We start from the raw sequence: 26,146 nt of genomic DNA on the forward strand, positions 1-26,146 counted from the left end.
CTTCCCCAACCTCGCGAGATCTCCGTGCCGGTGTCCCCGCCCCCTGCACGGCACGATGGTCGCGCAAGAATGTGATCCGGTCCCGCCGGCCGCCATTTTCTTTCTTTCTTAGCAGCGCGCTGGGAGAGGGAGCTCCGGGACGCGCGGCAGCGGCCACCGCAGCTGGGCCATGGCAGACTACTCAACGGTCCCCCCTCCTGCCTCGGGCTCTGGCGGCGGCGGTGGCGGCGGCGGCGGCGTCAATGACGCCTTTAAGGACGCGCTGCAGCGAGCGCGGCAGGTAGGGGCGGGGTGGGGGCGTGGGGCGCGGGGCCGCGCGGCCGGGGCCGGGCCTGAGGGGACCGCGGCCGGGCCCGAGGCGAGGCCCGAGGCGAGGCCCGGGAGGGACGGGCCCGGGGAGGGACAGGCCCGAGGCGCTGGCCCGGGGCCTTCCCGCGCCCGCTCAGCACGTGCCTGCCGTCCGGCCTCGCGGCTCGGCCGGCCGGGGGCCTGCAACTCGGGGCCCGCCCCCTGGCGCCCGCCTTCAAACGGCCCGGGCCGAGGCGGGGGGCGGACAGAGGAGGGGGCTCCCCACGTGGGGGGGCACTCCAGGCTTCCGGAGGGGGGAGGGGGGCGCGCACGTGCGCGGAATGCTTGGGGGGCCGCGCGCTTCTGCGGGGGGAGGGGGGAAGGAGGAACCGGACGCGGTGTCGGAGTGATCGGGGCAGGTCTGAAGAGCGGGAGGAAGGGTCTACGTCAGGATCTCCCCTTCCAAGGAGGGGAGCTCCCGTCTTCGCGGGAGGCGTGATGAGGGTTCAGCCCCCACCCCAGAAGGGACGTTTCCGTAGGGAGGGCACTTGGGGTTCACTCGCCTGCAAGGGCGGCGCGTAAGGGATCGACCCCGAGCTCCCGAGTGCCCCGGGAGCTTGGGGAAAGGTTTCAGGGAGGGCCGTTCCTGGCAGGGCCCCGCTCCCGCTCGTCTTGCCTGTCAGCGAGGTTCTGGAGAAGCCCCCAGACGTGGCCCCCTTGAGATCCCTAGAGCCAGGCCCCCAGCCAGGCGTGTCCCCTCGGGACTTCCCTTGCAGGAGGTCCCCGTTAGAACAGCTCGGCTGGGGACCCCCTCGGCTCTCCGGGTGCCCACGGCGCCCTGAGCACCACCCCCCGGGGTCTGCACGCGCCGGGGTCCGGCCCCACTGGGGGGGGGTCCTCTTAGACGGCAGCCTCCGTAGGGGCTGGCTGATCTCGGGGAAGGTCGCAGCGCGGTGGCTAACGTGAGTTCTTGGAACGCCTTCCCTCTGGTCCATCCCGAGAGCCCTGGGCGCAGGGTGAGCCTTCATCTTGGATCAAAAAACTCCTGTGAGCGTAGCTTTAAAACTCACAGAATGCGCTGCAGGCTCTGCCGCCTTGGTCCGCTTGTGCTTGGTGGAGGGGCCCCTGATTCTGGGAGTCGGCCTGTCCGCGGGTCTCCTTTCCGGTCAGGGAGGTGGGCGCAGAAGCCTGGTAGCGATCTAGACAAAACGCTTCCAGAGCGAGAGTGACAGGTGATGACTTCCTAAAACACCAGAAGGACCAGGAACAGCTATTGCAGAAAAGGAAACTTAGTTTGAAATAAAATGTTTCATCTTAAGCATCTTATTTGTCTTAGGGGTGGGGGGAGGGAAGCTCTGTGTGAACTGATGAGTCTTGGTCCTTATTCTTGAATCCTGACTTGGGTAGTGTTCAGGCTTTCTGAGCACAAACCACCTGTGAAGCATTGGGTGTTAGGAGGGTAGGAGAACAGGCTCTTGGTGAAGAGCCTGAGAGCAGTATTAATTGAGTCACCTTGAGCATCAGTCTAGAGAATCTGGTCCAGTCTTTTAGAATTGGGTCTAACGGGGTGTATCTTGAACCTTTGGGCAGAAAACTTGGTACCTTTCACTCCCATGTTTTCCTTGCATTGTTGCTGTGATGTGTCAGCAAAGCTGAAATGGGCTGTGGCTGCCGGAGTCCAACCCCTAAGGTTACAAAGAAGCAGACTGAGGCTTAGATGAGGGACTTGCACAAAGCACTGGGCCGCTCCTTGATTTCAAATGCTTTTAACGCTTAAGAATAGGCTGTGAAAATTTAAGAGCAAAGCCTTTAAAATGGATTTTTAGAGATTAATTATTCATCCTCCGTTTTAAGAAAGTCTTATAATTTGGAATAATGATAGAACCCATTTACAACCAAGAAAAATTTGTTGTTGGCCCTTGGCTGCTCTGTTAACTTTTCACATTTACACTGTTATTACTACTATACTTTATTGTAGGAAATTAAGGTTAGACCACCATTGTACATATTGTACCACAAGCTCAAAGCAGACATGAAATAAATGAAGTTAAATTAAGAAGTTAAGCCAATTTTGTTAATCAAAAGAAAATAAAGTCAGATGTATCATTGTAATGACATGGATTGGAGAATTTCTATTTTAAACAAAGAATGCAGATAGTCCCAGAAGAGAAACACATAATTTCCATTGCAGAAAATTATATATATATACATATATATATTCTAAAAGGCAATGGAGTTAAGGATAAGAACAAGAAATGTCAGGAAAAAAATTTTTTCATCAGATACCTCTGAGAGAGTTCTGAAGTTAGTCCTGATTAAAGAATATGCTCAAACAGTCCTCGCCTCCATATCAATAATAAATATGCTCACCTGAACAACTTCAACATCCGAGCAGTTTGGCAGATGTGCCAGAAAGGTTTTTGATTATTAGGAAGATGGAGTTGTGAATTGGTCCACCCGTTTTCAAAGCTATTTGGAAGGATGCTCACCCAAAAGAAAATCAGTAAACCTTGTTTAAGCATCGATGTGCTGGACAGCATAGAGTGCTGAGCTTGGGAGCCTTGTGTGACCCCAGGCAAGTCACTTGACCCATCTGCCTCAGTTTCCTCATCTGTAAAGTAAGCTGTAGAAGGAAATTCAAACCACTCCAGCACCTTTGCCCAAAACATTGCAAAAGGAGTTCCAGAGTTAAGACCACCAAAAGGACACAAAAGGGTGTCCAGGGAGGGGGAGCAGAGGAAAGAAGCTGTTCCATCCTGGAAGAGTGGGCTCCACAACAGAAAGTGCACCTTCCTGGGGCCTTTTTGAAACCACTGGAGAAGGCTAGCCCCCCTATTCTCCCGGGTGACGCTGCCCTTGTTTGCTTTTACCTTTGGTTCTCTGGGCAGACATTCTGGGCTTCCATCTTCATCTGCATTTTTAAGTACCAGTTAATATTCATCCCATTCTGGGTAGTACAAAAGGATTTGGGAAGGCAGCAATTTTTGGTTGACAAGGACTGACTCACTGCAGCAATTTGTATTTTAAATAGTCTTTAAAATGATAAAGGGAAGTTTTTATGGCAATTTTAAATATTTTAGGAAGCTAAAACCAAAGTCAACTGGTGGTTTTCTGTTTTGATTCTCCCCCCAAGTGCTTGAGGGCAGAGTAATGAGGTAAAAATAGAGAATGATCGTTACTCACAAAATAACAAGGGAAACCTAGAAAATACAGTTAGAAGTACACCAACACAAAGTGGACAGGCTGAGTTGGTGTGGACCCTGGAGTGGGGGTGTGCAGGCACTGACTGATGGGCAAGAAGTGGTTCAGAAGGGCCATGTCTGAAGAAGGTGGGGGGAATCAGCTGCATTCTGCTGAGATCATGAAGCTCTTGGGCTCTATCCCAGGGGCCAGTTCAGTAGAATTCAGGGCAGCCTTTTGATTCTGTAGTAGACCCAGTGAGTCAAGAAGAGAGGGGTTTGTCCCACTTAATGCATTCCTAAGGCCCTAGTCATGCTAGATTGGGCTCACGATTGCAGCCCTAAACAAAGAAATAGTTAGGCCCACTCACTGTCTTTTCCAGAGCTCCCCAAAGTCTCATGGGGGAAGCCTTGGTCCTGGAAGAGAGAGCAGGAGAGGGGATGCCATCTCTGGTCTCACTGTGTGGGAGCCATATGGGACTTGAGATCAGCACCTGCTTGATGCTGCTGTTGGGGATTTATGGGGACAGCAGCTCTAGGGAGGGGCCCAGGCCAGTCACTGAAGAGTGAGAATTTGCTGCTCTTGGGAGGATTCAGACCCCTTTGGCCATCCAAGGAAGCCCATGCACATGTTCTATAGTTAGAAGCCAGCTCAAGTGAAGAACACTTTCTTTAGTAGAATTGAGTCCATGAAGGGATGATGGGACTAGAGGAAGGAGATGGCGGTAGTGCTGTTCCAGCTGCCTGCCTGTCTTCTTTTATTTATGAAGTCCTTTTCTCCTTTTTCATCTCAGAGATGCTATCAGTTTGCCCAGTTTTGAGTGTGCTGTGCTTGTGCAGTGCCACTTAAGAGTTGTAGGAATGGGGGGAGGGGAAGAGGCCTTTCCAACCCTTTTGTCTTCCCCTCCACTGCACTCTGGCCAAGGGACCAGGCTCTGCCTGAAGATGCAGCCAAACCCACTTCCAGGTCTGCCCTAAAGCCAGTTTCCTCAGAAGCTCCTCCACCATTCAGCCTCCTTTTAAACTTGAGTCAAGGGTATACCGTCCTTCCCCCTCACCCAGGTCCAAAACTGCCACTGGGTGCCACATCCTGCTGAGTTCCTCCATTTCTTCAGGCCCTCATCCTCTCCCTCTTGAGAACAGGAGTTTCCAAAATAAAATGACCTTACCTGAATGGGGAAGGGGGTACAAGAAGTTTGTTGAGGGCATAGAGAATGTCGGATAAGGAGTCCTCACCAAATCTCAACACCTTCTCATGCTCCATTCATGTAAGAAATTCAGAATTCTTTCCTTTCCTATTGGCTAGGGGGCAAGGGAAGATGTTTCAAAAACCAAAGGTCATGGGCATCCAAAAAAGTCAAGAACCCCTGGCAGAGACTGGTCCTGACCCCTGACCCCTGCTGGGTTGCACAAACCTATCAGTTCCTTTAGGGCTTAAGGGCATGGTCTTGCCCCCTCTTATCTCGCCCATAACCATTTTCTGGCTTTAGAATCCTAGCCCTTGCAGGGAACCTTGCATTCAGCAGCCCTGTCATTCTTATGCCTAGATGAGGCTGCTTTCCTACCCGATTTAGAGATAACTCAAAGGCCGTGGTCTCCTGCTGTCTTCTGGGGCTGTCTCCAGTCCTGATTTCTATCCGTCCACTGGACCCAGGTGGTTCCTGAGGTCATGGTCTTCTTTGAGAACAGAGAAATGAGACCATGGATAAGGCAGAGGAAGGAAAGCATGTTTTCAGTCCCCTGCTACATGGCAGGCTCTATGCTGGCTGCTTTATATATACTTTATTTGGTCCTAGCAAAAGAGGTATGGTATATCCCCATTTTACAGCTGGAGAAATAGTGATAGGTGAGTGTCCCAGGGTCATCAGGTAGTAAATGTTTAAGGTGTGGGATTCACATTCAAATCTTAATGACTCCAGTCAATATTCATTGTGCTCCCCAACTACCCTTAGTAGAGGAATATGTGTAAATATTTTTAAAGAATTACTTATCTGATCAGAAAAGAAAAATCTTTTATTTTTGTTTTGTTTCTTGAAAATAATGAACATGTTTTTGCTTTTTCCCCCCCCTCAAGATTGCAGCCAAAATTGGAGGTGATGCAGGCACATCACTGAATTCAAATGACTATGGTTATGGGGGACAAAAAAGACCTTTGGAGGATGGAGGTACGCTATTTACAATTTCAGTGTTTTCTTTTTTTCTCCCAAAGATTTCCAAGTTTGCTTAATTGCAGCACAGACACTGTGACAAAAACATCCCTTAATTTCAGAGAGGAAGGAGCTACAACTGTGGCCAGATCTGTTGGCTTGGGATCTCCCTGAGCTATAGGTGCCCTTGCCGATCCTTCTGTAGAAAAGGAAGCGGGATGTGGATCCCGCCTGGGCCCATGTCCTCTCTGTTGTTGTTGGCAGCAAGACACTAAAAGGATGTGCCCCTTGGGGTGTTTGTGATTGTCGTGTTTGGTGTTTGTGGGGTTTGTTTTCTGTTTAATTTTAAAATTAGTCTGGGTCTTGGAATAAGGGCTCTGTGTCTTTCAAAACACTTTGTTTTGCATCTCACTGGTAAGAAGCAAGCTCTAGTAAGTCCACTCAAGTTGCTGGGTAGGGTCGATTTAGGAGCTCTGGCACCTTTTTTTTTTTTTTTTTTTTAGGTCTTGTTTTTAACTTTTCTTTGTTTTTTTGTTTGAAGAGGATGGTAGCAGCCTACAGAATGTATCCCTAGCCTTTGACCAGGAGTGCTTGTTTCCATTCATAACAATGTTTTTGCTATTGAGCGTGAGGTCTTGAATTTACAGAAATGAGCTAATGATGCTTCAGATGCTATATGTAATGTATTCTTTTTATCTCATGTGTAGATGGCTCTTGGACAAATCCGAGCAGTACAGCACACTGGGAGGGAATGCCCTCTCCTTTTAAAGGCAGGAGTTTTTATTTATTACCTGTGTTTAGTGTGTAAACGTGAAATAAACGGATGGCTTCTCGAAATGGACACACACAGACATTTCTTGGATTCTGTGTCTCAGTTTTTGCTGCACATCTTTACATTGTTTCATCTGATGAACTTGAATCTGGGGTGGGAAGAAGCCTCTGAAGGGTTATTTCCTGATATCGAATGTCTATTTTAAAATATTCATTGCATTCGTTTGCACAAAGGACTGGAGAAAGAGGGGATTTATGTGCTGGGCATGTGTGACAGTCAAGATTGAGGCTGCGTCACAGTGGGATTTTTTTCTTGCCTACCTTTGTCACTATCAGGTAGACTGAACTCTTGGTATGCCCGTCTTTTTCCACATTTGGAGAGGTTTTTTTAAATCTTTAGTTCCTACTTTGGAAGCATCATTAGCCCTTAGCATCCAATTCTTTGCTTGGTAATAAAGCTAAATACTGTCTTTTATCATTCTAAAGTACTTAGCTGATATTAAGGTCTCCGGTCGGATGTCTCTAAAGTTTTTTTTTGTTTTTTGGGGTTTTTTTTGTTTGTTTTTTTAATGTTTGTGCCTCTTTAAAAACAAAGAATAAAAATCTTATTTTTTTAGGATATTGTTTGGGGTTGGTGGCTTTTTGTGTTTTTTTTTTTTTTTTTTCGTTTTTTGTGTGTGTGTGTGTGTGTGTGTGTGTGTGTGTGTGTGGTTTTAATTTTTAAATTTTGGTTCAAATGTCAAACTAAAGTACACCTCTAAAATTTCAATAAAATATGTACATCAAGGGGTATTCTTTTTAAAAAAAAAATGCTACAGTTGACATTCATGGGACAGCCACTAGTTTAAAGGTTGTCTTGTGCTTTTAGACCAAAATGTTTAAAAACTCTTCATTTTCTAGATCAGCCAGATGCTAAGAAGGTCGCTCCTCAGAATGATGGTGAGTATCCTGGTTTCAACTGAGCAGGAAGATTTTGTTAGTGTTTTTACACAGTCAGGATGATTGAGATGAGTTATTCAAGAGGGAGTTTATTGATTCTTGCTGCATTGATTTAGTGCTTTCTCTGTAAACCCTTCTCAGTTCCTTCTATGGTCATTTCCTCACTTCTGGTCAAGGGTGAGCAGTAAAAATTATGCTAGTTAGATGGTCAAATTAAAAATCCTACCTCTGACATTTCCCAGGCTTGGGGATTTTTCTAGACCCTTGTCACCTCCCTGGGAAGGCTTATGGCCCCAATCTGGGGTGATGTGCCACACCATGACAAGCCTTGAATTTTCAGTCACTTCAAAATCAGAACTTCACTGTGCAAGCCAGGAGGGAAGTGGTTAAACCATGCATTTACTGATGAACAAGAATCTTTTCAGTTCTTAAATCTAAAATGTTCTTGTTTGGAAAAGGACATGGTTATTGTGCCCTATCCCTGCTTCTAGTGATCACCCTTGAAAAGCCCAGAGAATTGAGAATAAGTTGCTTGAGACCATTACCTTTTCTCCTCACTGACAGCCACTTTCTAACTAACTTTGTTCTTTTCCTTCTCACTTTGAGTTGTCTGGCTCATCTTTTTTAAATGAAGTGTAATGATCTTAGCTAATTGTGAACTGTATCATTCAAGAAAAGTTCTAAGTTGCAAACATTCATTCTTTTCAGCCTTTGGAACCCAGTTACCGCCAATGCATCAGCAACAAAGGTAGATATGTGCACAGTTCCTCCACATTCCTTTCTTTGCATGTTCTCAGTTCATTGTTGGTGCACACATAATAGATTTGTGGGAGGTGGCAGGGATGTGCATTTTTACTGGGATGAATGTGATTTAGGAATATAATTGATTAATTTAAAGGAAATTACCAGAAAACTAAATGTTTCACATATAATGTACTGGTATTTTCTTTTTTTAACTTAAGACTCCAGTCTTTTTAACTCAAGATTTCAGTTTTGTGTGGTTAAAGGGATTAGTTCTGTCCATAAATATACATTGAAAACTCTGGAGTCATTGGAAGCAGTACAGTACCCAGACCATTGGGTCTGGAGTTAGCTAGCATACTACCTAATGTTTAACTTGGTTTCTTTTCTTTCTTCAAATTAAGGTCGGTAATGACAGAAGAGTACAAAGTTCCAGACGGAATGGTTGGATTCAGTAAGTGATGAGAAGTTAGAAGTAACAAACTAAAACATTTGTCCAATCTTATCTTCCTGAAATTTTCAACCACTGATTTTCTGTCTTTATTAGTAATTGGCAGAGGAGGGGAGCAGATCTCACGCATACAACAGGAGTCTGGATGCAAAATACAGATTGCCCCTGGTAGGAGAGCTTCTCTTAGTTTGTTTTTGCCTGCTAGGGACTAGATCCAGACTCTTGTGTCACTTTTAAATGGTTGCGATTTTTCTTTTGTTTCAGACAGTGGTGGCCTACCTGAAAGGTCTTGTATGCTAACTGGGACCCCTGAATCTGTTCAGTAAGTATGCTAGGGTCTGGCAAGCAGGCTCATTTTGCTTACTGAGGACAGGCTCCTAGAACTTGCGATTTCAACTCTTCCAATCACTTCGTCCTTCATCACCCTTTGCACAGTTAAAGATGCTTAAAGTTACATTCTCAGATGGCGGCAAAGCTAGAGGATCTTCTTAATCGAAACAGATTTTGATCATCTAAATTTGCCCAATTTAAACACTGCTCTTGAACAGACTTTTTAAAGGAAAGAAAAAACATTAAGGTAGTTCTGAGCCAAGTGCTAGATCAAAAAGGTTCCGTTTAATTCTCACAACGATTCCCAGTGGCAGTGCTCTTATCTGCATTTAAGTGACTGGGGCACCTAGCTGCTCTGCCATGTTGTGCATTCAGAATTAACTGAGTGTAATAGAGTATGAGGGAGCAAAGCCCTAGAGACATTGGGGGGTCCAGGTCAGTGGTAATCCCAGTAGTGCGGTGTGTGGGTGTGTACAAGTACGAGCGCAAGTGCCTTCTCTTTAGACAGTATGTTGACTGGGTCCCTGCCATTTACCCTCTCCAGATCAGCCAAGCGGTTACTCGACCAGATCGTTGAAAAGGGAAGGCCAGCCCCTGGCTTTCATCATGGGGATGGACCAGGCAATGCTGTTCAAGAAATCATGATCCCAGCCAGCAAGGCTGGGTTAGTTATTGGGAAAGGCGGAGAGACCATTAAACAGCTTCAGGTACCAGGCTATAAAACACTTGACTGTTTTGAATCTTTCTCGTTGTTATTTGTGATACACATGACTTACTTTGAAACAGGAGCGAGCTGGTGTTAAAATGGTGATGATTCAGGATGGACCCCAAAACACAGGTGCCGACAAGCCTCTGAGGATCACGGGCGACCCCTACAAAGTCCAAGTGAGCATCGCTGTTCTGTTGGGGGGGGGGAATGAGATCTGTGCCCACAGAGCCTGTCTCAGCCTAATGGACCTTGCTCTGTCACCCTTTTTCAGCAAGCCAAGGAAATGGTGTTGGAGTTAATCCGTGATCAAGGGGGCTTCAGAGAGGTGCGGAATGAATATGGGTCAAGAATAGGAGGAAATGAAGGCATAGATGTAAGTATTGTTGCTAGGGTCGCTTGGAAGACACTTAGTGTCCCCTGCCCCCTCTATTTTTTACAAAGACAAAGTGAGTAAACAGTGACTAATGCCAGCTGTGTCAGGGCCAGAGATGGCCACCCAACCCTGCTTTTCTGACTTAGAATCAACCACTTGTCACCATGAGCCAGACCACTCCACTTTCAGAAAAGTTTTGTCATCCTTTCATGCTGCGAAAACCTGACTCGTCTTGACTCCCACTAAACTCCATTGCCTTTCCCCAGGTCCCTATCCCAAGATTTGCTGTAGGAATTGTGATCGGCAGAAATGGCGAAATGATCAAAAAGATTCAGAACGATGCCGGGGTTAGGATCCAGTTCAAGCCGGGTGAGCATTGACGCTTGACTCTTAGGGTCATTTCCTCCTGGGGGCGAATTTGAGGTGACCCCAATGTGTGCACTCTTTACAGATGACGGGACCACCCCAGACCGAATAGCCCAGATCACGGGCCCTCCGGACCGATGTCAGCATGCGGCAGAGATCATCACTGACCTGCTTCGAAGCGTCCAGGTGAGGGCATCCAGTCTCAAGTTGTTGCCTCTCTCTACCCCTCAGTTCTCTGCTGCTCCTTCATTCCTAGCTTGGGAGGTGGGGGGGGGGGGGGGGGGGGGGGGGGAGGAAAGGCCATCAGAACATGCCTCCGCCCTAGACCAGACCTCCACAGGTTGGTGCTTGTCATTTCTCCCTAGGCCGGCAACCCTGGTGGACCAGGACCTGGTGGTCGTGGCCGGGGCCGGGGCCAAGGCAGCTGGAGCATGGGGCCGCCCGGCGGGCTGCAGGAATTCAATTTTATCGTTCCAACTGGGAAAACTGGACTAATCATAGGAAAAGGCAAGATTCTCTTCCTTCTTTTTCCTGGCCACAGACTGATGATCTCAGGAAGGAGGCCCCCAAGCAGGGTAGGGGAGCCAGACATGGGTGGGCTTTGTCAAGACATCAGCAGCTGATAAGAAAAGTGATTTTTGTTTAACCCTAAAATTAGAGGGAAATGGACTTTTTCAGATGTTAAAAAAAGGGGGTCTAAATTCAGGCCAGATGTTTTCATGAGTTTCAGCTCTTTTTCTGTCTGAAAAGATAATGCGTTTCCTTAAAAATTAGTTTGGAAATTATCCATTCTTTGGTCCTGCTTTAGTTGTTCAGCTCTATCTTGAAGGTCATGTTCTAGTAAGTGAAATGGAAAATAAGGCCCAATTGCTTTCGGATGGCATAAGGACTTGGAAGAAACAAGCCGACCAACTTGTATTTCAGGTGGAGAAACAATCAAAAGCATAAGCCAACAGTCTGGTGCTAGAATAGAACTCCAGAGAAACCCCCCACCAAACGCAGACCCCAACATGAAGTTATTCACAATACGGGGAACTCCCCAGCAAATTGATTACGCACGGCAACTCATCGAGGAAAAGATTGGTGTGAGTATCCCTGGGTCTGCTCAGGCTAGGGGGAGGGTCAGCAATCGCCTCCATGAAGGGAGCCCCACACCATCTTTCACCTCTTGTTCCCTGACTCTCACACGGACCATCATAACCCACTAAAATTGTAACAAGCGCCATCGGTCAGTTGGATGATTGGGCCAATCAGTTAGTGGGGGGACAAGTGAGAGAAGTGTCTGGAGCACTGCTGCAGTTATTGGTCATTTCAGGGACTCCCGGGGCAGTCTCTTGTCCGTCTGGGAGAGAGGAAGGCTGATTTTAACCAGCTATGGCGGTCCATGTGAGAGTCAGCTTTGACCCAAACTTCTGAGTTGGGTTTGGGATCAGTTTGTTTAGTTACCTTTTATAGAGAGAATGGTCTGGATTAGCCAGTAATGGGGGAGGTGAATGACAGGCCACGTCTTTGTCCTGCAGGTGTATCTGGGAGTAGAAAGTTTGGGTAGGCAGGGAGGAGGAGGCCGGGAAAGGGAGCTAGGCCGTCTCTCTGTAAAGGGGGAGCAGCCTTAAAGGCTCTTTTTAACATGGAGCATCAGGCACTTCAGTTGGCACTTGGATCATTCTTTTTCCTTTGCCATGTAATTAGGGGGAAAATGAATTGATGAAATGGTAGGACTTTTTCCTCAACAATTAAAAAAAAAATGCACTGCATCTGACATGGCTTGGTTGGACTGATGCTAACACAGTGGTGCTGTCCAAGTGGAAATAGGGGGCCAGCGCCCCCAAAAAGGAGAGGACCTCCTTTTTGTGCAGTGTCAGAGACCTGCTGTACAGGGATGGAGAGGGAAGAACACTCTAGAAAAGGAACTGGGATGGGGGGGGGGGGGAGTCTTCATCTGTAGTGTTTGAACTGTCATGAGAGGAGAGAGGAGACCCCCCCTGGAGCAGAGCACAAGCCTGAAGGAGAGATCCCAGGCCACGGGAGCCTGTCTGCTATCCCTCAGTCTTGTGGCTTCAGTAGTCACTATCTCTAAGCAGATGATTCTCAGATGTGTCAGATGCCGTGGACTTTCTGCTCCAATACTGGATTCCCTGTCCAAAACAAGGCCCGGCCTCTTCCTCCCTCCCTCCCTCCTTCCTTTCTTCTCGTTCTCTCTTTCCCCCTCCCTTCCCCCACCTCTTTTTCTCAGGGCCTGCCTTGTCCCTCCCCCTCCATAACCTCCTGGGATGGTCTGAGGCCCCCGAGTGGTCTGCTCAGAGCCCTGCATCCCCTACCCTACTCTCCATATTCTTGCACCTCATCTCGCTCCAGCCAGAAAAGTCTCTTATGTTTGCTGAGCACAACATATCCACAAAGGTCAAGAGCACTTCTTGCATTGTGGTTGGCTCTCCTCTCCTCTGGCGTGCCTCAATCTCCTTGTCTGTGTTGGGCTTTGCCACCCAGCCCTTCCCACCCCCTACGGCCTTTACGTCTTATTGTCTGTGAGTTGTCCACACAAGTGGCGTAAGCTCACACTCACACAGAGCAAGCCCAGTTATTTGCTTTAGGGCTTTTTCCCTCCTTGTGTGCCCGGCGCAGTAGTGCCCGGGGTGTAGTTGTCACCTCATAAATGCTCATCTGACTGATGCGCTTGTGCCCAGTCTCTGTCCTGCCCCTCTGGGGATGAGTCAGAACCTGTTATGTTACTCTCTTAAACTGTGTTCTTCTGCTTACAGGGTCCGGTTAACCCCTTAGGTCCACCTGTTCCCCATGGGCCTCATGGTGTTCCCGGCCCCCATGGGCCTCCAGGACCTCCAGGGCCTGGGAATCCGATGGGGCCCTACAACCCTGCACCTTATAACCCAGGACCGCCAGGCCCTGCTCCTCAGTAAGTACTGAGTGCTTATTCTGGGGCTTGTGACTTCTTCCTCGGGGAGACGGATTTGGAAACTTACCTTTGATGTCCCTTTTTTTTCTTTCTCCAGTGGTCCTCCAGCTCCATATGCTCCCCAAGGGTGGGGAAATGCCTATCCCCATTGGCAGCAGCAGAACCCACCTGATCCAGGTGAAAGATAGAACAGTATTTCAAGCCTTGTTCTTATTCCTCGGTAGAATGTTCCCAGAGTTCTTGTTTGGGGGGAGGGGCAGTGTCCTGTCCAAGCACCCCCATGAGCTGGGGGTCTCTTCTAAACGCTGACTGCGCTCATGAGAGGCAGCTTTGGAAGTGTCACCCCCGACCTGACCCCCCTGGGGACAGCTGCCTCGCTACCGCCCTGATCCAAGGTGGGGAGGCCTCCCCGACTCCCCTCTGTGTGCATCTCCTTCATGGGGACAGATTGAGCCATCCCGAATAGAGGCGGGTCGTCGGGGAACGTGCTGATTATCAGCCTGGAAAATGAGTGCTGGCACCTTGTGGCATGGCTGACTTCAGCTGCCTGCAGCAGTGGGGACAAAGATCTACCCTCGCTTGGGAATGGCGGAGCCAGGCGGTTTTAGGAACTCCTAGAACGTTATCCTTGGAAATGGGCACAGGCTCTAGTACTTCAGGGTCTCTAGTCTTTATGCAATATCTTCCAGCACTAGGAGAGATTTGGGGGGTTTGCTTCCTTCGGGTTTACCAGAGGCCGCCTCCTGGAAATTCCATTCAGTTCCCACAAATCTGAAAAGTTCAGAGCTGAGAGAGTTTTTTTTAAGCTTTGAAATTATGATTTATACAGTAACCCAAACACATCATCTAGTCCCATCTTGAGGAAGATAACAGACTTTCCTGGGGGCAGCCCCCTGGATTTTGGAACAACTGCAATTAGTAAGAAGCTACCATCTCACAGCTCCTTATGGGACAAAATGGGGCTGCTCTTAGATCCCCCTTTCTATAATGTGGCATGGGCTTACATGCCCTCCACCGTGTATGTTACCCTTCTGGATGAACTATAAAAATGTGGACTTTCTGTCTTCTACCCTCCCAAATTAGGGCTTTGTGACCAAAGCAGAAGGTCTCCCATTTGCCTAGAATTACAAGATCATAGGAGTGACGAACACAATGACTTTACCATTCATGAAATGCCATTTTTCCCTACAGTGACCTACCTCTCCGCCACGTTGTTTGGGAGGAGTTGGTGTTCTGAACCCCGAGGATTGGATTCTGTCTCTTTTTCCGTCTCGGGATGACATCTTTTTGTTTATTAGTTCTGTCATTCACTGTACTAACTATTGCCTCCACAGTGCAGCAGGGAGGCCATTTTGCATAGTCCTCTTGTGAGTGTTTAAAAGAGCCTTGCTTAAAAAAAAAAAAAAGAAAGAAAATTTGAAAATAGAGCCTTTTTCCCCCCTCACTGCATCAGTCTGGGCTACCCACATCATGAAAGACTCAGGTCACTAGGCCAGTCACCCTCTCAGGGAAGGAAGTGGTGGGGTTGATCCAGTATAGCGTAATTCTTCATTCTGTCTCCACCACCAATATGGGGATAATGTGCATGTCATCCAGATACTGTTCTTCACAGGTAAATCTCAACCTTGTGTTTTGATTCTAGCAAAAACAGGTACAGACCCAAATTCTGCAGCTTGGGCTGCTTATTATGCTCATTATTATCAGCAGCAAGCACAGCCACCTCCTGCAGCTCCAACAGGTGCACCAACTACAACTCAGACTAATGGACAAGGTAAAAATTAATTTATCCAAAGAGGATATTTTTCATTATAAACCAAAATTTGATGTTTTTGAATTCATTTCTTTTTCATTATGATTGGATAGTATGGAGCTCATTTTAAAAGGATATAGCTTTATTTAACTTTAGTCATTTGGCCTGCCTACCAAGTCTTTCTCCAAAATAATTGGTAAATGGGAATATGTAGGCTGATTCAGTAACACAATCTATTCTTGGTTTACCATTTTTCTGAAAATGACATAAAAAACTATATAAAACTAAAACTGTTTTGAACTCTTTTTCAGTCTTTGATTTATATCAAGTATCATTGGATGGTGTTAAACACATTGAAAATTAATCTGAATCTTGAACCCATGACTTGTTCTAAAAATTGTTTGTGTTTTAAATTAAATCCTGTCAGCTTGTTTGTCACTTTCTCTTAATTTTTAGAGTATAGGAAAAAAAAATTCCAGTTATTTCAGTTATCTGGTTGTTTGGTTTTCAGACAAACAGGAATTTCTGTACTGATGTCCACTTTAGCCAAGACCTGCTGGCCTTCTCTGTGACTCTAAGAGCTGTAGCAGTCCTGAGGGGAAACCTGTGATGGCCCAGGACCTCGTCACTCCTGCCTCTTACCATTTATATTGATGAGTCTAGTGGAAAAGACAATTTCATTGGGCAGCTATAGTTAGTAATAGTTGCATGGTATTAAGTGAATCATTTTCATTTACAGTATATAGTATCTTTAAGACAAGTCACTTTTCTCATAATTTATAAGTTAAAAGTGTGTGTGTGAAATTAAGGTTTAAAATTGATTTTGAGATATGCTTTATTTTTAAATAAGGAGATCAGCAAAATCCAGCTCCAACTGGACAGGTTGATTATACCAAGGCTTGGGAAGAGTACTACAAAAAAATGGGTATGTTACATTTTTATTTGTTTAACATCTTCATAAGGCATAAATTTCAAAGCTTTTTCTAATCCCTTTCATTTAAAGATGAGAGTATTGAGTGGCTTTCCTTAAGTCACACAACTAGTCTCCTTAATCTTAGTTCATTGCTCTATCCCTACTTTATTTGTGGATGTTTGAGAGGGAGTGCATGGGGAACCATTATTGGATTGCGTCAATTGACTGCCATCTTATGCTAACTTTGAATTTATGAAAGAGAACTCCAGAGAAAAAGAAGAGTCTGGTTCTTAACTCTACACATCTACTATACATTAATAATGGACATTGCCCATCCACTGATTTCTTGTGGCATTTGAACAATGGAGTAGCGTTAAGTGTCTTGAGGACTTTCTTCTGAGTAAGCATTTCTGTGGTCCCTAAAAATATCCCCGCTGTGTCATGAACTGGTTCTTGAGTGGCATTTGCTTATAGTAGGAGACATGGAGTTAGCTAGAATTAACTCATTAAAAATAACTTTAGAGATTATATAAAGCAAACATGGGGTTACTTTCCAGAATCTAATATTTTGCCACTGGATCAATAAGTTTATTTTGAAGATGTGTCCTCCATTGTGTTAGAAGGCCCTAGATTCCTTGTCCCTCAGATATATGCAACTACGTACATCTTCCTTAAGCCTAGAAAACTTGTTATTTTCACTTCTGGTGGGAGATAATAGAAATCTTGGCCCCTTGTCCTGCAAGAATAGAGCATCAAGAAGTCTGTGCTCTGAAGAATATTCCTGGGTTTTATTTGAGAAGATGAAAGGACAGTGGAGAAGAACTTCCCTTAAAAGAGCGTTTTCATACAGTAAATTTCTACACCAAAGATGTGCTTGGGGTGAGAAAAGCCCTCCGTGGAGAAGTATTCATGTGAACGTGAGCAAGCGCTTCTCCGGGGCTACACGCCCTAGGTCATCTTGGGGACCTGGCTGGTATGTTGCTCCTCGCTCCCTCCCCCAAGCCGCTCCATCTCTGCAAAGAAAAACTGCAGACTCTTCACCACACGCTTGGCTCACTGGTGGTGAGAGGAGCTCCCATTGAGGGAGAATAAACACTGATGGGGGGCCTGTGCTCAATGCTGGGCCCCAGGAGGCAGGGAAACCCCTCCATGGGGATTGTATGTCTGCAGGCGCGGGATAGGGTGCACTGGAAGCTGTGACTCGGACCTCCCAAAGATTGATGGGAGAAGCAAGGAAGATGGAGAAGCCGAAGACGTGGGAGCCCAAGGTGCGGGTGCTGAAGAGTCTGGGCATCCTGGACCATGGCTGCCCTCTGGCATTTGCCTGCTTCCACCCCCAGAGCTGGCTTTAGGGCAGCAGTCTTGAGAGGCCAAGTTGTGACTCCTTCCAACTGAAGGGAGCAGGGGGCTGGTGCCTTGAGGGGTCTGACTTGCAAGGATGGGATCCCCAAAAGGGCTCTCAGTGTCTTTGTGCCATCGTCAGCACTCTAACTGATCCGCAATCTCATGGGCCATTAGTCTGGCAGCCAGATGATTGGTTGGAATAATGAAATTTCAGAATCAGTTGGAGTTCACTTTTCCAATCATTTGGAGTTTTCACATGAAAGGTGGGGTCCATTGTTCCTGTGCCTCATGTTGCCTGGTTTTTCCTCCTGATTTGTACTGTAGCTAATTAGAGCCGCATATGCTGTGTATTTCAACATTATTCAGTGTGGTTGGGTCCCTTTGGGGGGAACTTTTAGAGAAGAGGGACAGTTGGTTCTTAATTATTATACCCAAGTTCCTAGCATAATTTGGTAAGTCCCTATTGGGTGGAGGGAATCTTTGAAATACTCTTAAGAAGGATAAAACTCAAAAAGTCTAATAGGTCGGGTTTTTCTTACTTTTATTCAAAAAGCTGGCCACAGTCCAAATTGTGGCATGTCAAACTCATTGATCCACTGAACAAATGTTAAGGGCCTTGTTATTGCTGATGGTTTTTAATCCTCTTCCTAACTTGGGATTTCCAAGTTCTTATTGAATTATTAGAAACTACTGATATCAGATTAACAAGGGAAGCCCTTAGTCATTGAGGTAATGATAGAAATGAGTATGGTATGTACGTTTGTACATGAGGTGGTTCTGGGTTGTTAAAAAGAAATGGTGAACCATCAGAGCTGCTGCTTTGTTTTTACCTCAGATATATCAATGATGTGTTACTGGGGCAACTTATCTTGGTCCTGTACCCTTGAGGTCAGACTTGGTGAGGAATTGAAGGACTTTGCAGCCAGGACCCACAAGAGAGGGACATGGGGGATTGGGGGCGTCTTATTCAAAGGTAGGGGGATGAGCCCCAAAGGGCTTGTTTGACAGGTGGTGCATTTAGGGTTAATATTCATTTTGTTCACTGTTTTAGGGGTTTCTTTTTGAGTAGCTCTTAATGAATAGCTTTTAAGAATTCAAACGGAGTGATTTTCCCATTGAGCGAGGGGCAGGCCTGGCTGATTGAACTCCATCAGGCCGTGGTTAATATGTGCATTGGAGTGTAATTTCTAGGGTCTCTTCAGTAGTTACTTTTTTTTTTTTTTTAAATAGTTATGATGCTTGCAAATTATCACTAAAGTGAGATACTCCCAATTGTCCATAAGTGAACAAGAAAGTTTAATCTTTTTAAGTCAGCCTTGGTGAGTTTAGTAGTAGTTTTTATCTAGAAGTCACTGTTTCAAACCAGCTTTCACTAAAGACTGTGATGTGCTAAAGGGGCTGGTTCCTCCATACTTGGAGATTATCCAGTACTATCTAAGCAGTTTTAGACTGTTGGGGGATCCTGATCCCGACCCCTTCAGCCCCCATTTGCCAGAAGGACAAAAAGACACATATTTCTGTCAGTTGCGTAGGAAGATCCCTATCTTCACTGGCACTAGAGAGATGCTGGTTCTTTCAGAGAGAGGGGGAGAGTGTTGTATGTCTGTGACTGTATTTAAAAGCAGCTATTCCGATGGCCCAGAAATATGCTTTAAAAGCAGGGCCACACTCTCCCCGTGTGCTTTGTCTTTATAACCTGTAATGACAGTGGATATCATTCTGTATTAAAATGTAGGGGGTTTTTTTTAGGTCAACAAGGGCAGACACAGGATTATTCAAAGGCTTGGGAGGAATATTACAAGAAGCAAGGTATTGTTTTTATTAGAAATGAGATTCTTTTGCGCTCTTCGCTTGGGTTACAGTAACGACGTTCTTCTTCTGCTTGGTCTTAGGTCAAGCTGTTCCTGCTCCCACTGGAGCCCCCCCCGGGGGCCAGCCCGATTACAGTGCGGCCTGGGCCGAATACTACCGCCAGCAGGCCGCGTACTATGCGCAGACCAGTCCCCAGGGGATGCCGCAGCACCCACCAGCCCCACAGGTAGAGTTGGCTCTTTGGTCTGTTTGTACTTCTCTGCATGTCTGCTGCGTGGGTCACTTGGAGTGGAAATGCCTCTTTATTTTTTCCTGGCAAAATAGGCCTTTAAATGTAGTGACGTGGCGTGTCTTAGAAATTCTCTCTGGCATCTGAGTGCTGAATCTCTCCGCAATGCCTTTTGATTTAAAAAAAATTTTCTCCCCCCAGGGTTTTGACAATCATGCAAGAAGCCACCACCATTTATATTAACCAATTTTTCTTTCTTAAAGGATTCACTCCTGAGTTAACTTGATTTAAAGGATTTCCTTTAACTTTTTGTGTATCTCTTATGTATCTCTTCTGCACAGGGCCAATAATAAGAAGTGGACAATACAGTATTTGCTTCATTGTGTGGGGGAAAAAAACCTTTGTTAAATGTATGGATGCAGACGCCTTGATGAAGATCTTAATTTTGTTTTGGTTTAAAAAAAAAATAGTGTTTTTTGAAAATGTACAAAATATCTATCACTACTGATAGGAGGTAATATTTCTGTGTAGAAATGAACATTGGTTTGTTTTTAGTATCTTAGTGTAGATGTACACATTCCAGCAAATGTATTTGCAACTATTATGTGGTCAATGCTTTGTGATATAAATGTACTTTTTCAATGTATACTTTCACTTTTAAAATGCTTGTTTTGTGCTTTACAATAAATAATATGAAACCTCCTGTGTCGGTAAGTTGGATATGTGGGTATGTCAAGGATTCCGAATTGCTTAGCTGTGATGGATTAAGAAACAGGTACACAAAGAGAAGCTTTCCCCATGAAATCTTAATAGAGCTTTGAAACTGAAGTCACTGGCATGTTCTTTTTTCCCCCTTTGCAGTTTAGTGGTAGTTGGAGGAGCTTTCCCACTTGGTCTAGATGACTGTTGGGCACAAATAATCTGGAGATCTCGGTTTTCCTTCTGTTGAACTATAAGAATTGCATGTGTAGGATGACCTTACAGCATTTCCTTTAACACATGACCGCTGTTTCAGGCCTGGGCCGCTGCTATAAACAACAGTTAACCTTTCTGTTCTTAATCGGATAATACCTTGGTTACCAAGACTGTCTGAGCATAAATGATTTTAAACATTTTTCAGAGAGCAAATATGAACTAGCATTTTCCTTTGTAAAGCCTGTCTTCTGAGGATGCCTTTAGAGAGCATAACTGCTTCTGTCATTGAAACCTGAGGTTAGAGCCATTTTTGGAAGTATGGATAAGCTATGTTTTGTAAATGCACAAGTCCAATCATTGAACCAACTAATTTTTTGATGTACTTGAATCCTTTTCTTACTCTTTAACATTTGTGCTGCAATTCTGATATTTGGTTGAAATCCATTGTTTTGCTCTTTGCATATTTGTTGGCTCTTTGCATATTAATCTATTAGACAACATGCAAATACAGTCTGTCTTGCCATTGTCTGTTGAAGCGCAGGTTTGAACCATCCAGTATAGGACTAGATCTGTAGGGGTGAGGAGGCCTGGGCTGTCTGTCTGTCATCCTTGATTGTGTTCCTTCAAGGAGCATGGCACTGTAAGTACATCAGAATGACAAATGGCTGTCAAATGTTCCACATAATGCAAATGCCGTACTTTGTGTGACTATTATGTTGGAATACAGTGCTGAGAGCTTGGGCTGTCTTATATATATAACTATCAATATCTAGATATGATTTTTTTTTTAATGGGAGCTTAATGGGTAAGTATTTATGAAATGCTTAGCTATAGCAAAACAAACTAATCTTTACAAAAGTGAATATAGTATTTTCCTCTGGTGCTCCTGAGGTAAAAAGATTGTTTTTCAGTATGAAAAATGCATATCTTGTATATGAAATGCACAAGAATTGGAAACTGTTTTGTCAGACAGAAATTTTCAGTTTGATTGCAAATAATAAGCCATGTGGATGCTCCTTGACACCAGCCCTTCACTGGGGAGGGAGGCCCATTGGTGGTTCTGAGTATATTCTAAAGGAAGGGTGTAGGGACATCAGCATGAGGCTACTCGCTCCATTGGGGTTGTGGAATGAGCAGTGACCGCCCTCCCACCTGCCAGACCAGACCAGGAAGACAGACGGATAGCAGTAGTCAGGGAGCTCGTGGCTGCAGAGAGGGATCAAGACACCCTGTCTGTGAGCAAGAGCATTGGCGGTACATTGATTATCAGTTCAGTTGGATTCCCTGTCCTAAGTCACAAAATGGAGGCTGTTGATTTTGATTCATTTAAGGTTTAAAATCGTTCTTAATTGCAAACAGTGCAATTATTTATACTTCACAGTGCCTTCCCAGACCTTCCACCTTAGGTTCTGCTCCAAAAAGCAACAGGTAAGCACAACCTAAGGAACTCTATAAATAAATATTTCAGTACATTAATGTTGTCCCTGTGAGATTTTTGTGGTTGTGTATTCAAAAGCAATCTGCTACTGCTTTACCACAATGTATTCTGTTATTCATGGTTCCATTTCAGTGGAAAAAGTCTGTAAGTTGTTCAAACAACCGTTGACATTTCTGGGTAAATGTTTTTTTGTTTCTCTTTTTTTTTTTTTTTTTTTTTTTTTTTTTTTTTTTTTTTTTTTTTTTTTCGGTTTGTTTTTAATTTTAAGATGAGTGGATTGCTGCAATAATTGAATTATAGCCAAATCATTTTATTAACTTTTTTTCTTGAATATAGCAGATTGTTAAAATTAAGAGAGCACAGTTAAATTTTTCAATATACAGGAAATAATTGGTCAGAAACTTCAACAGCCTTCACATATGTTTCTAATGATTGACAGGACATTTTCCCTGCCTTCCAAAGCTAAATATTGATCCTTTGTTTCTTACTATTGAAGCTTATTAATTCAGTAAAAGGTTATAATGGGTCAGAATTTTAGTATGATTTTAGAGCATTTAGTTGCCATAATTATACACTGAGAAAATGATATTTCATTTATATAATACTGGCAGTATGTTTTTTTAAATAGGCATATCTATGCATCATTGAAATGTTAACTGTATAGCAAATAGCCTTTCATAATTTGTATAGAAATCAGTAATTTTCTGATCTGTAATACTTTGATGCTGCATTTAAAAAAAATAATTATTTTGTTTGTTTTGGTTTGGGGGTTGTTTTGGGTTTTTTTTTTTCTTGCCAGTTTAAAATGTTTGTGTTTTTATAGATAATTTTTAACTGGTACAAAGTCTTGGGGGGGTGTTGTTTTTTGTTTGGGTTGGGTTTTTCTTGGGGGGTTTTTTGTGGGGTTTTTTTGTTTTGTTTGGGTTGGGTTTTTTGTTTTTTTGTTTTTTTTTTAGTTGAAAGTAGAAAAGCAGCATCATATCAGTTTTTGTTTCTTCATTTTCTAAAATGTGCTGATCCTTTTCAAAAGTCCTGCTTCTCTCTCCATTTAAGATACATATTCAAAAGTACTGCCTCCATGTTCACACACAGTGCTGAAGATCCGCGAATACCCAACCATAGCTCATAGACAAGGGCCCTGAGGTAGTTACTGCCCCAGAGAGGAAGGAGCCCTTGGGCTGTAGGCCATTGGCGAGCCGATGAGCATGGATCGTAGAAGGGCTCGAGGTAGAAGGTAAAATGGGCAAAAACCGTATTCCCAGACAGAACGGATCCACTCTGATTTGCTGCCATAAATTTGCTGCTCATAAATGTTCTATGAACTGTTAAGTTTCTTGAATTATGTAGCTGCTGCACCACTCCTGTTTCCATTTGTTCTTTTTTATATAAACAGCCATGGTCAGGTGTGTTAAGTTTTATAATATAAGGGTTTCTTTAAAATCTGTGAGTCATCACATTTTGCAGTTTTAGCTTGAAATTTTATAGATTAAAAATAAGACCTGAATGCTGATAGTTATGCTCTTAGATGATGTATTATAGGAGCATTGTTTCTGTCTCTTGAGAACTTTTTAAAATTCATGACCATAAGCCTTCACTGCTCTTACCAGCCAGCATTTTTTAACAGTGAAAAATGGAAAGCAGAAAAGGTGAGCCAGCCCATTTGACTACAGTGGTGGTTAGGAGGTTTGAGGATAGGATGCTTAACCTGGAGTTGTAGTCTTTATAGCACTTACCCCAAATATACAGGGAATCTGTTTATTTTACTTTTCTTCTTGGGTTACTGAGTGTAGTAGTACTTCAGTATTTCTTTCAGAAATGAGAAGATAAAGTAAATATTATTTTTCATTGAAGTTTATATTTAGAGATTGTAAACATCATAAAATTATTACTTCAAAGAATGGGGTTTTGATGGTTAAAATGGGAAGGGTCATGGTGGGGATGAACTCAGAACAGAAAAATATGCAGATGTCTTGTAGAATCATTTCTAACATTTCATCTCTTGGGCAAGGATGCCAAAAGAAATTGTGTCACCAAGGGGGGAGGGGAAAAAAAAGTAATGTAGAGTTCTGATAGGTTATTTCATTATGATTTGCTGCCAATTCTCACTTTAATATGCCTCTTTTTTTGTTGTTTTTTGTTTTTTAACATCCTCATTGAGAACTTCATTGGGTGCTTTAAAAAGCACTGGTTTTGTATTATTATTCTGTTTTCTTTCCACACTATAATTGTTCTGGGGGGGGGAGGGGGGAAATGAGGGTGGGGGTTAGGATTTATAAATCAGCTTTCAAAAGGAAATCAGTTTTTAAGATTTTATATTCTTTAGTTATCCCTATGAAACTCTTATATGTATTTCCGCATATATATATATATATATATTTTTCTTATGCATGCTCGATGCATTTTCGTCCTGAGAAAAGTGTTCTCTACAGAAACTACCCGTGTGTTTAAAGAAGATTGGCTTTAAAAGGCTACTGTGATGGGAACAGTGTCTTAGGGAGATGCAGCTTGGACTTGAGGTAAATTGAATGCTTTACAAAATGTGGTTTAGAGCTTGCTATAATGACATTTGTATGTAAGAAGGGCACACGTTACTGGAATTTTGTATCATTTATGGTTTTCTCAATAAATGTAACTGAATGGACATGCTACAGCAGTGTTGGGTCTCTCTTTTTTTTTTCTTTGGACATTTAGTTCCCCAAATTTAGAAGTACTTTTGTAAGTTCTAGAGCACTTGAGAACAAGTAATTAGAGAGAACGAGACATTAAAGTCTCCATTTAGATACTGACTTCATACTTGTAGAATGTTTTATTTCAAATTCAGGAATTACAAAGAGAAAATAAGGTCTTTTTGCTCTTTAAAAAGCAACTGATCCTAGAAATGTAAATAAAACCAAGAGCTATCTCTAGCAAGTTGTTACTTGAGAATAATCAGAGAAGTTTACTTTAATACAGAATTTATTATTAGTTTTACATTGGAAAATAAAATCCTATCTTCCAGAAAGTTAAAATAAGAATAGTTTGAGAAAAAGAACATAAGAGTTAAAATTATTTACAAACTCATTTCAAAAGACCAAAATCTTAACCTACAGGTTTAATATGAGATGTTTGAAGTTTGTTTATAAAACTTCTCTTCTTCCCTTTTCATTCCCAGAACTTCTAAGGCTTCATCATTTTTTATAGATACCAGGGTGGTTTTTTTTTTTTCTTTTTTAAAAATCCTAATGAATTTATATGAATGGTTAGTATGGAATTTTCAAAAGCATCTATACAATTACAAGCCAATGTAATTCATTTGAATAAGATAAGTCTTTGTCTCAGTCATACTAATACTCAAAAGTCTCAAGAATGTTTTGTGATATGTTGACAGTAAGTTTTATCTTTTGAATTTGTAATATGCCCTTTTACCAAAATGTCTCTCCTGCTGAAGGTCCCCAGAAACAATCTGAATTTAATATTGTTGGAAGAAGAAAGCTATCATAATATAAAAGTTTTAAACTGTTATTAAAGTATGGCTGATTTATTTTAGTTTGAGAAGGGAAATTAGCCTGTCATCTATGTATTTTTTTTTAATATACCTTGAAGGCTAAAAAATGTTTTATATAGTTTAGATAGCCTGCTTCTGACCTTTTTTTCGCCCCCTCTTGCTTCCATTTTGATTAATTCACCCTGCGTATGAATAAGCATGACTTCTCAGTCAGAAAGGTCTGAATGCATACCATTGGGTTACATGTTGAAATAGGGAGATGGGAATTGGTAACGAGTTACCCAGACAGATTTTTCCCCCCTGATTTTATTCAGGCTTGCAGGTCTCCATGTTAAGCCTTTAAATAGCTTTAGAAAATATTTTGAAGAGTGTCTAGCACAGGCGTGATCGCTTCTGATTTCCTGTATTTGGCCCCTCCACAGAAAGAGACGGATGCAGTAGGAAAGTTGAGAAGAAGGAAGCTCCAGAAAAAGAAAAGCTAATAGTCGTCAGCTAGAAGAGAAGAGAAGACCATTAGTGATTGTCGTGCTCAAAGGGAAAGAGCGAGTAGGTTGGAGAGGGATGGAGGCTTAGCTCTTACTTTCGATGGTGAGGATGCAGGTGCTGGCCGCGGTGCCCCTGCCATTGGCCGCGTGGCACATGTACTCCCCCTCGTCCTCAGGGAAGGTTTCGGGGAGGTACAGGCAGTAAGTCTCCCCCCTCTCGATGTACTGGTAGTCCTCCCCATCCTGGAGCCTCTCCCCTTCAAACCACCATGTGACTTCGGGCTTGGGGTCTCCAGTGACTCTGACAGTGAATCGCACCGGCTCCCCATCCACCACAGTCGTGTTTTTTAGAGGCTTTTTAAACCATGGTGCTCCAGACCGAGCTGGCTCCTCCCCTTCTTCAAGCACAGAGCCCTTCACAGGGCCTCCTTCCTCTTCCTCCTCCTCCTCCTTTTTCTGTGGTAAAATAAAAAGATGCAGGGTGGACTTGTGTTATTCAAAAGACTGCATCAAGCTGGGAGAGTGAGAGACCCTGGCCTTAGGCCAGAATCGGGGGTCTGCAAAGCCAGGT

General features: G+C 43.9%; 3 protein-coding genes across 15 annotated transcripts in view; 1 reads left to right on the top strand and 2 right to left on the bottom strand.

Annotated features, from left to right (window-relative positions):
- DNAJB4 (DnaJ heat shock protein family (Hsp40) member B4) overlaps positions 1-186 on the bottom strand; it is a 35,363-nt gene extending 35,177 nt beyond the window's left edge. The window contains 2 exon segments of the mRNA XM_031968845.1: positions 2-141; positions 144-186. Coding sequence (XP_031824705.1) covers positions 2-141; positions 144-171 — 168 coding nt within the window. The 5' untranslated portion in view covers positions 172-186.
- On the top strand, positions 83-25,655 carry FUBP1 (far upstream element binding protein 1). Of its 7 annotated transcripts, none has more exons than XM_031968832.1 (22): positions 83-280; positions 5,542-5,632; positions 7,286-7,324; positions 8,033-8,072; positions 8,470-8,519; positions 8,613-8,684; positions 8,781-8,838; positions 9,391-9,553; positions 9,633-9,731; positions 9,827-9,928; positions 10,195-10,297; positions 10,380-10,480; positions 10,660-10,801; positions 11,219-11,379; positions 13,054-13,205; positions 13,303-13,382; positions 14,848-14,976; positions 15,806-15,880; positions 18,962-19,021; positions 19,105-19,250; positions 24,036-24,122; positions 25,513-25,655. In XM_031968832.1, the coding sequence occupies exons 1-21, from the start codon at positions 170-172 to the stop codon at positions 24,081-24,083; spliced, it is 2,022 nt and encodes a 673-aa protein (XP_031824692.1). In that variant the 5' UTR covers positions 83-169; the 3' UTR covers positions 24,084-24,122; positions 25,513-25,655. The 7 variants fall into 7 exon arrangements, with proteins under 7 accessions (XP_031824692.1, XP_031824689.1, XP_031824691.1 ...); XM_031968829.1 differs by lacking the exons at positions 24,036-24,122; positions 25,513-25,655 and adding exons at positions 21,550-21,596; positions 22,660-24,029; XM_031968831.1 differs by lacking the exon at positions 25,513-25,655 and having other exon boundaries at positions 24,036-24,254.
- NEXN (nexilin F-actin binding protein) overlaps positions 24,398-26,146 on the bottom strand; it is a 31,688-nt gene continuing 29,939 nt past the window's right edge. For 5 of the 7 annotated variants that reach the window (XM_031968842.1, XM_031968841.1, XM_031968840.1 and 2 more), the window contains 2 exons: positions 25,671-26,031; positions 24,398-25,582 (listed from right to left, as the gene is read on the bottom strand). In XM_031968842.1, coding sequence (XP_031824702.1) covers positions 25,569-25,582; positions 25,671-26,031 — 375 coding nt within the window. In that variant the 3' untranslated portion in view covers positions 24,398-25,568. Of the gene's footprint in view, positions 26,032-26,146 lie in introns of all 7 variants that reach the window. The other 2 variants (XM_031968843.1, XM_031968839.1) reach the window with 1 other exon arrangement.

The sequence above is a fragment of the Sarcophilus harrisii genome, chromosome 4, assembly GCF_902635505.1.
Source record: "Sarcophilus harrisii chromosome 4, mSarHar1.11, whole genome shotgun sequence".
Taxonomy (NCBI): domain Eukaryota; kingdom Metazoa; phylum Chordata; class Mammalia; order Dasyuromorphia; family Dasyuridae; genus Sarcophilus; species Sarcophilus harrisii.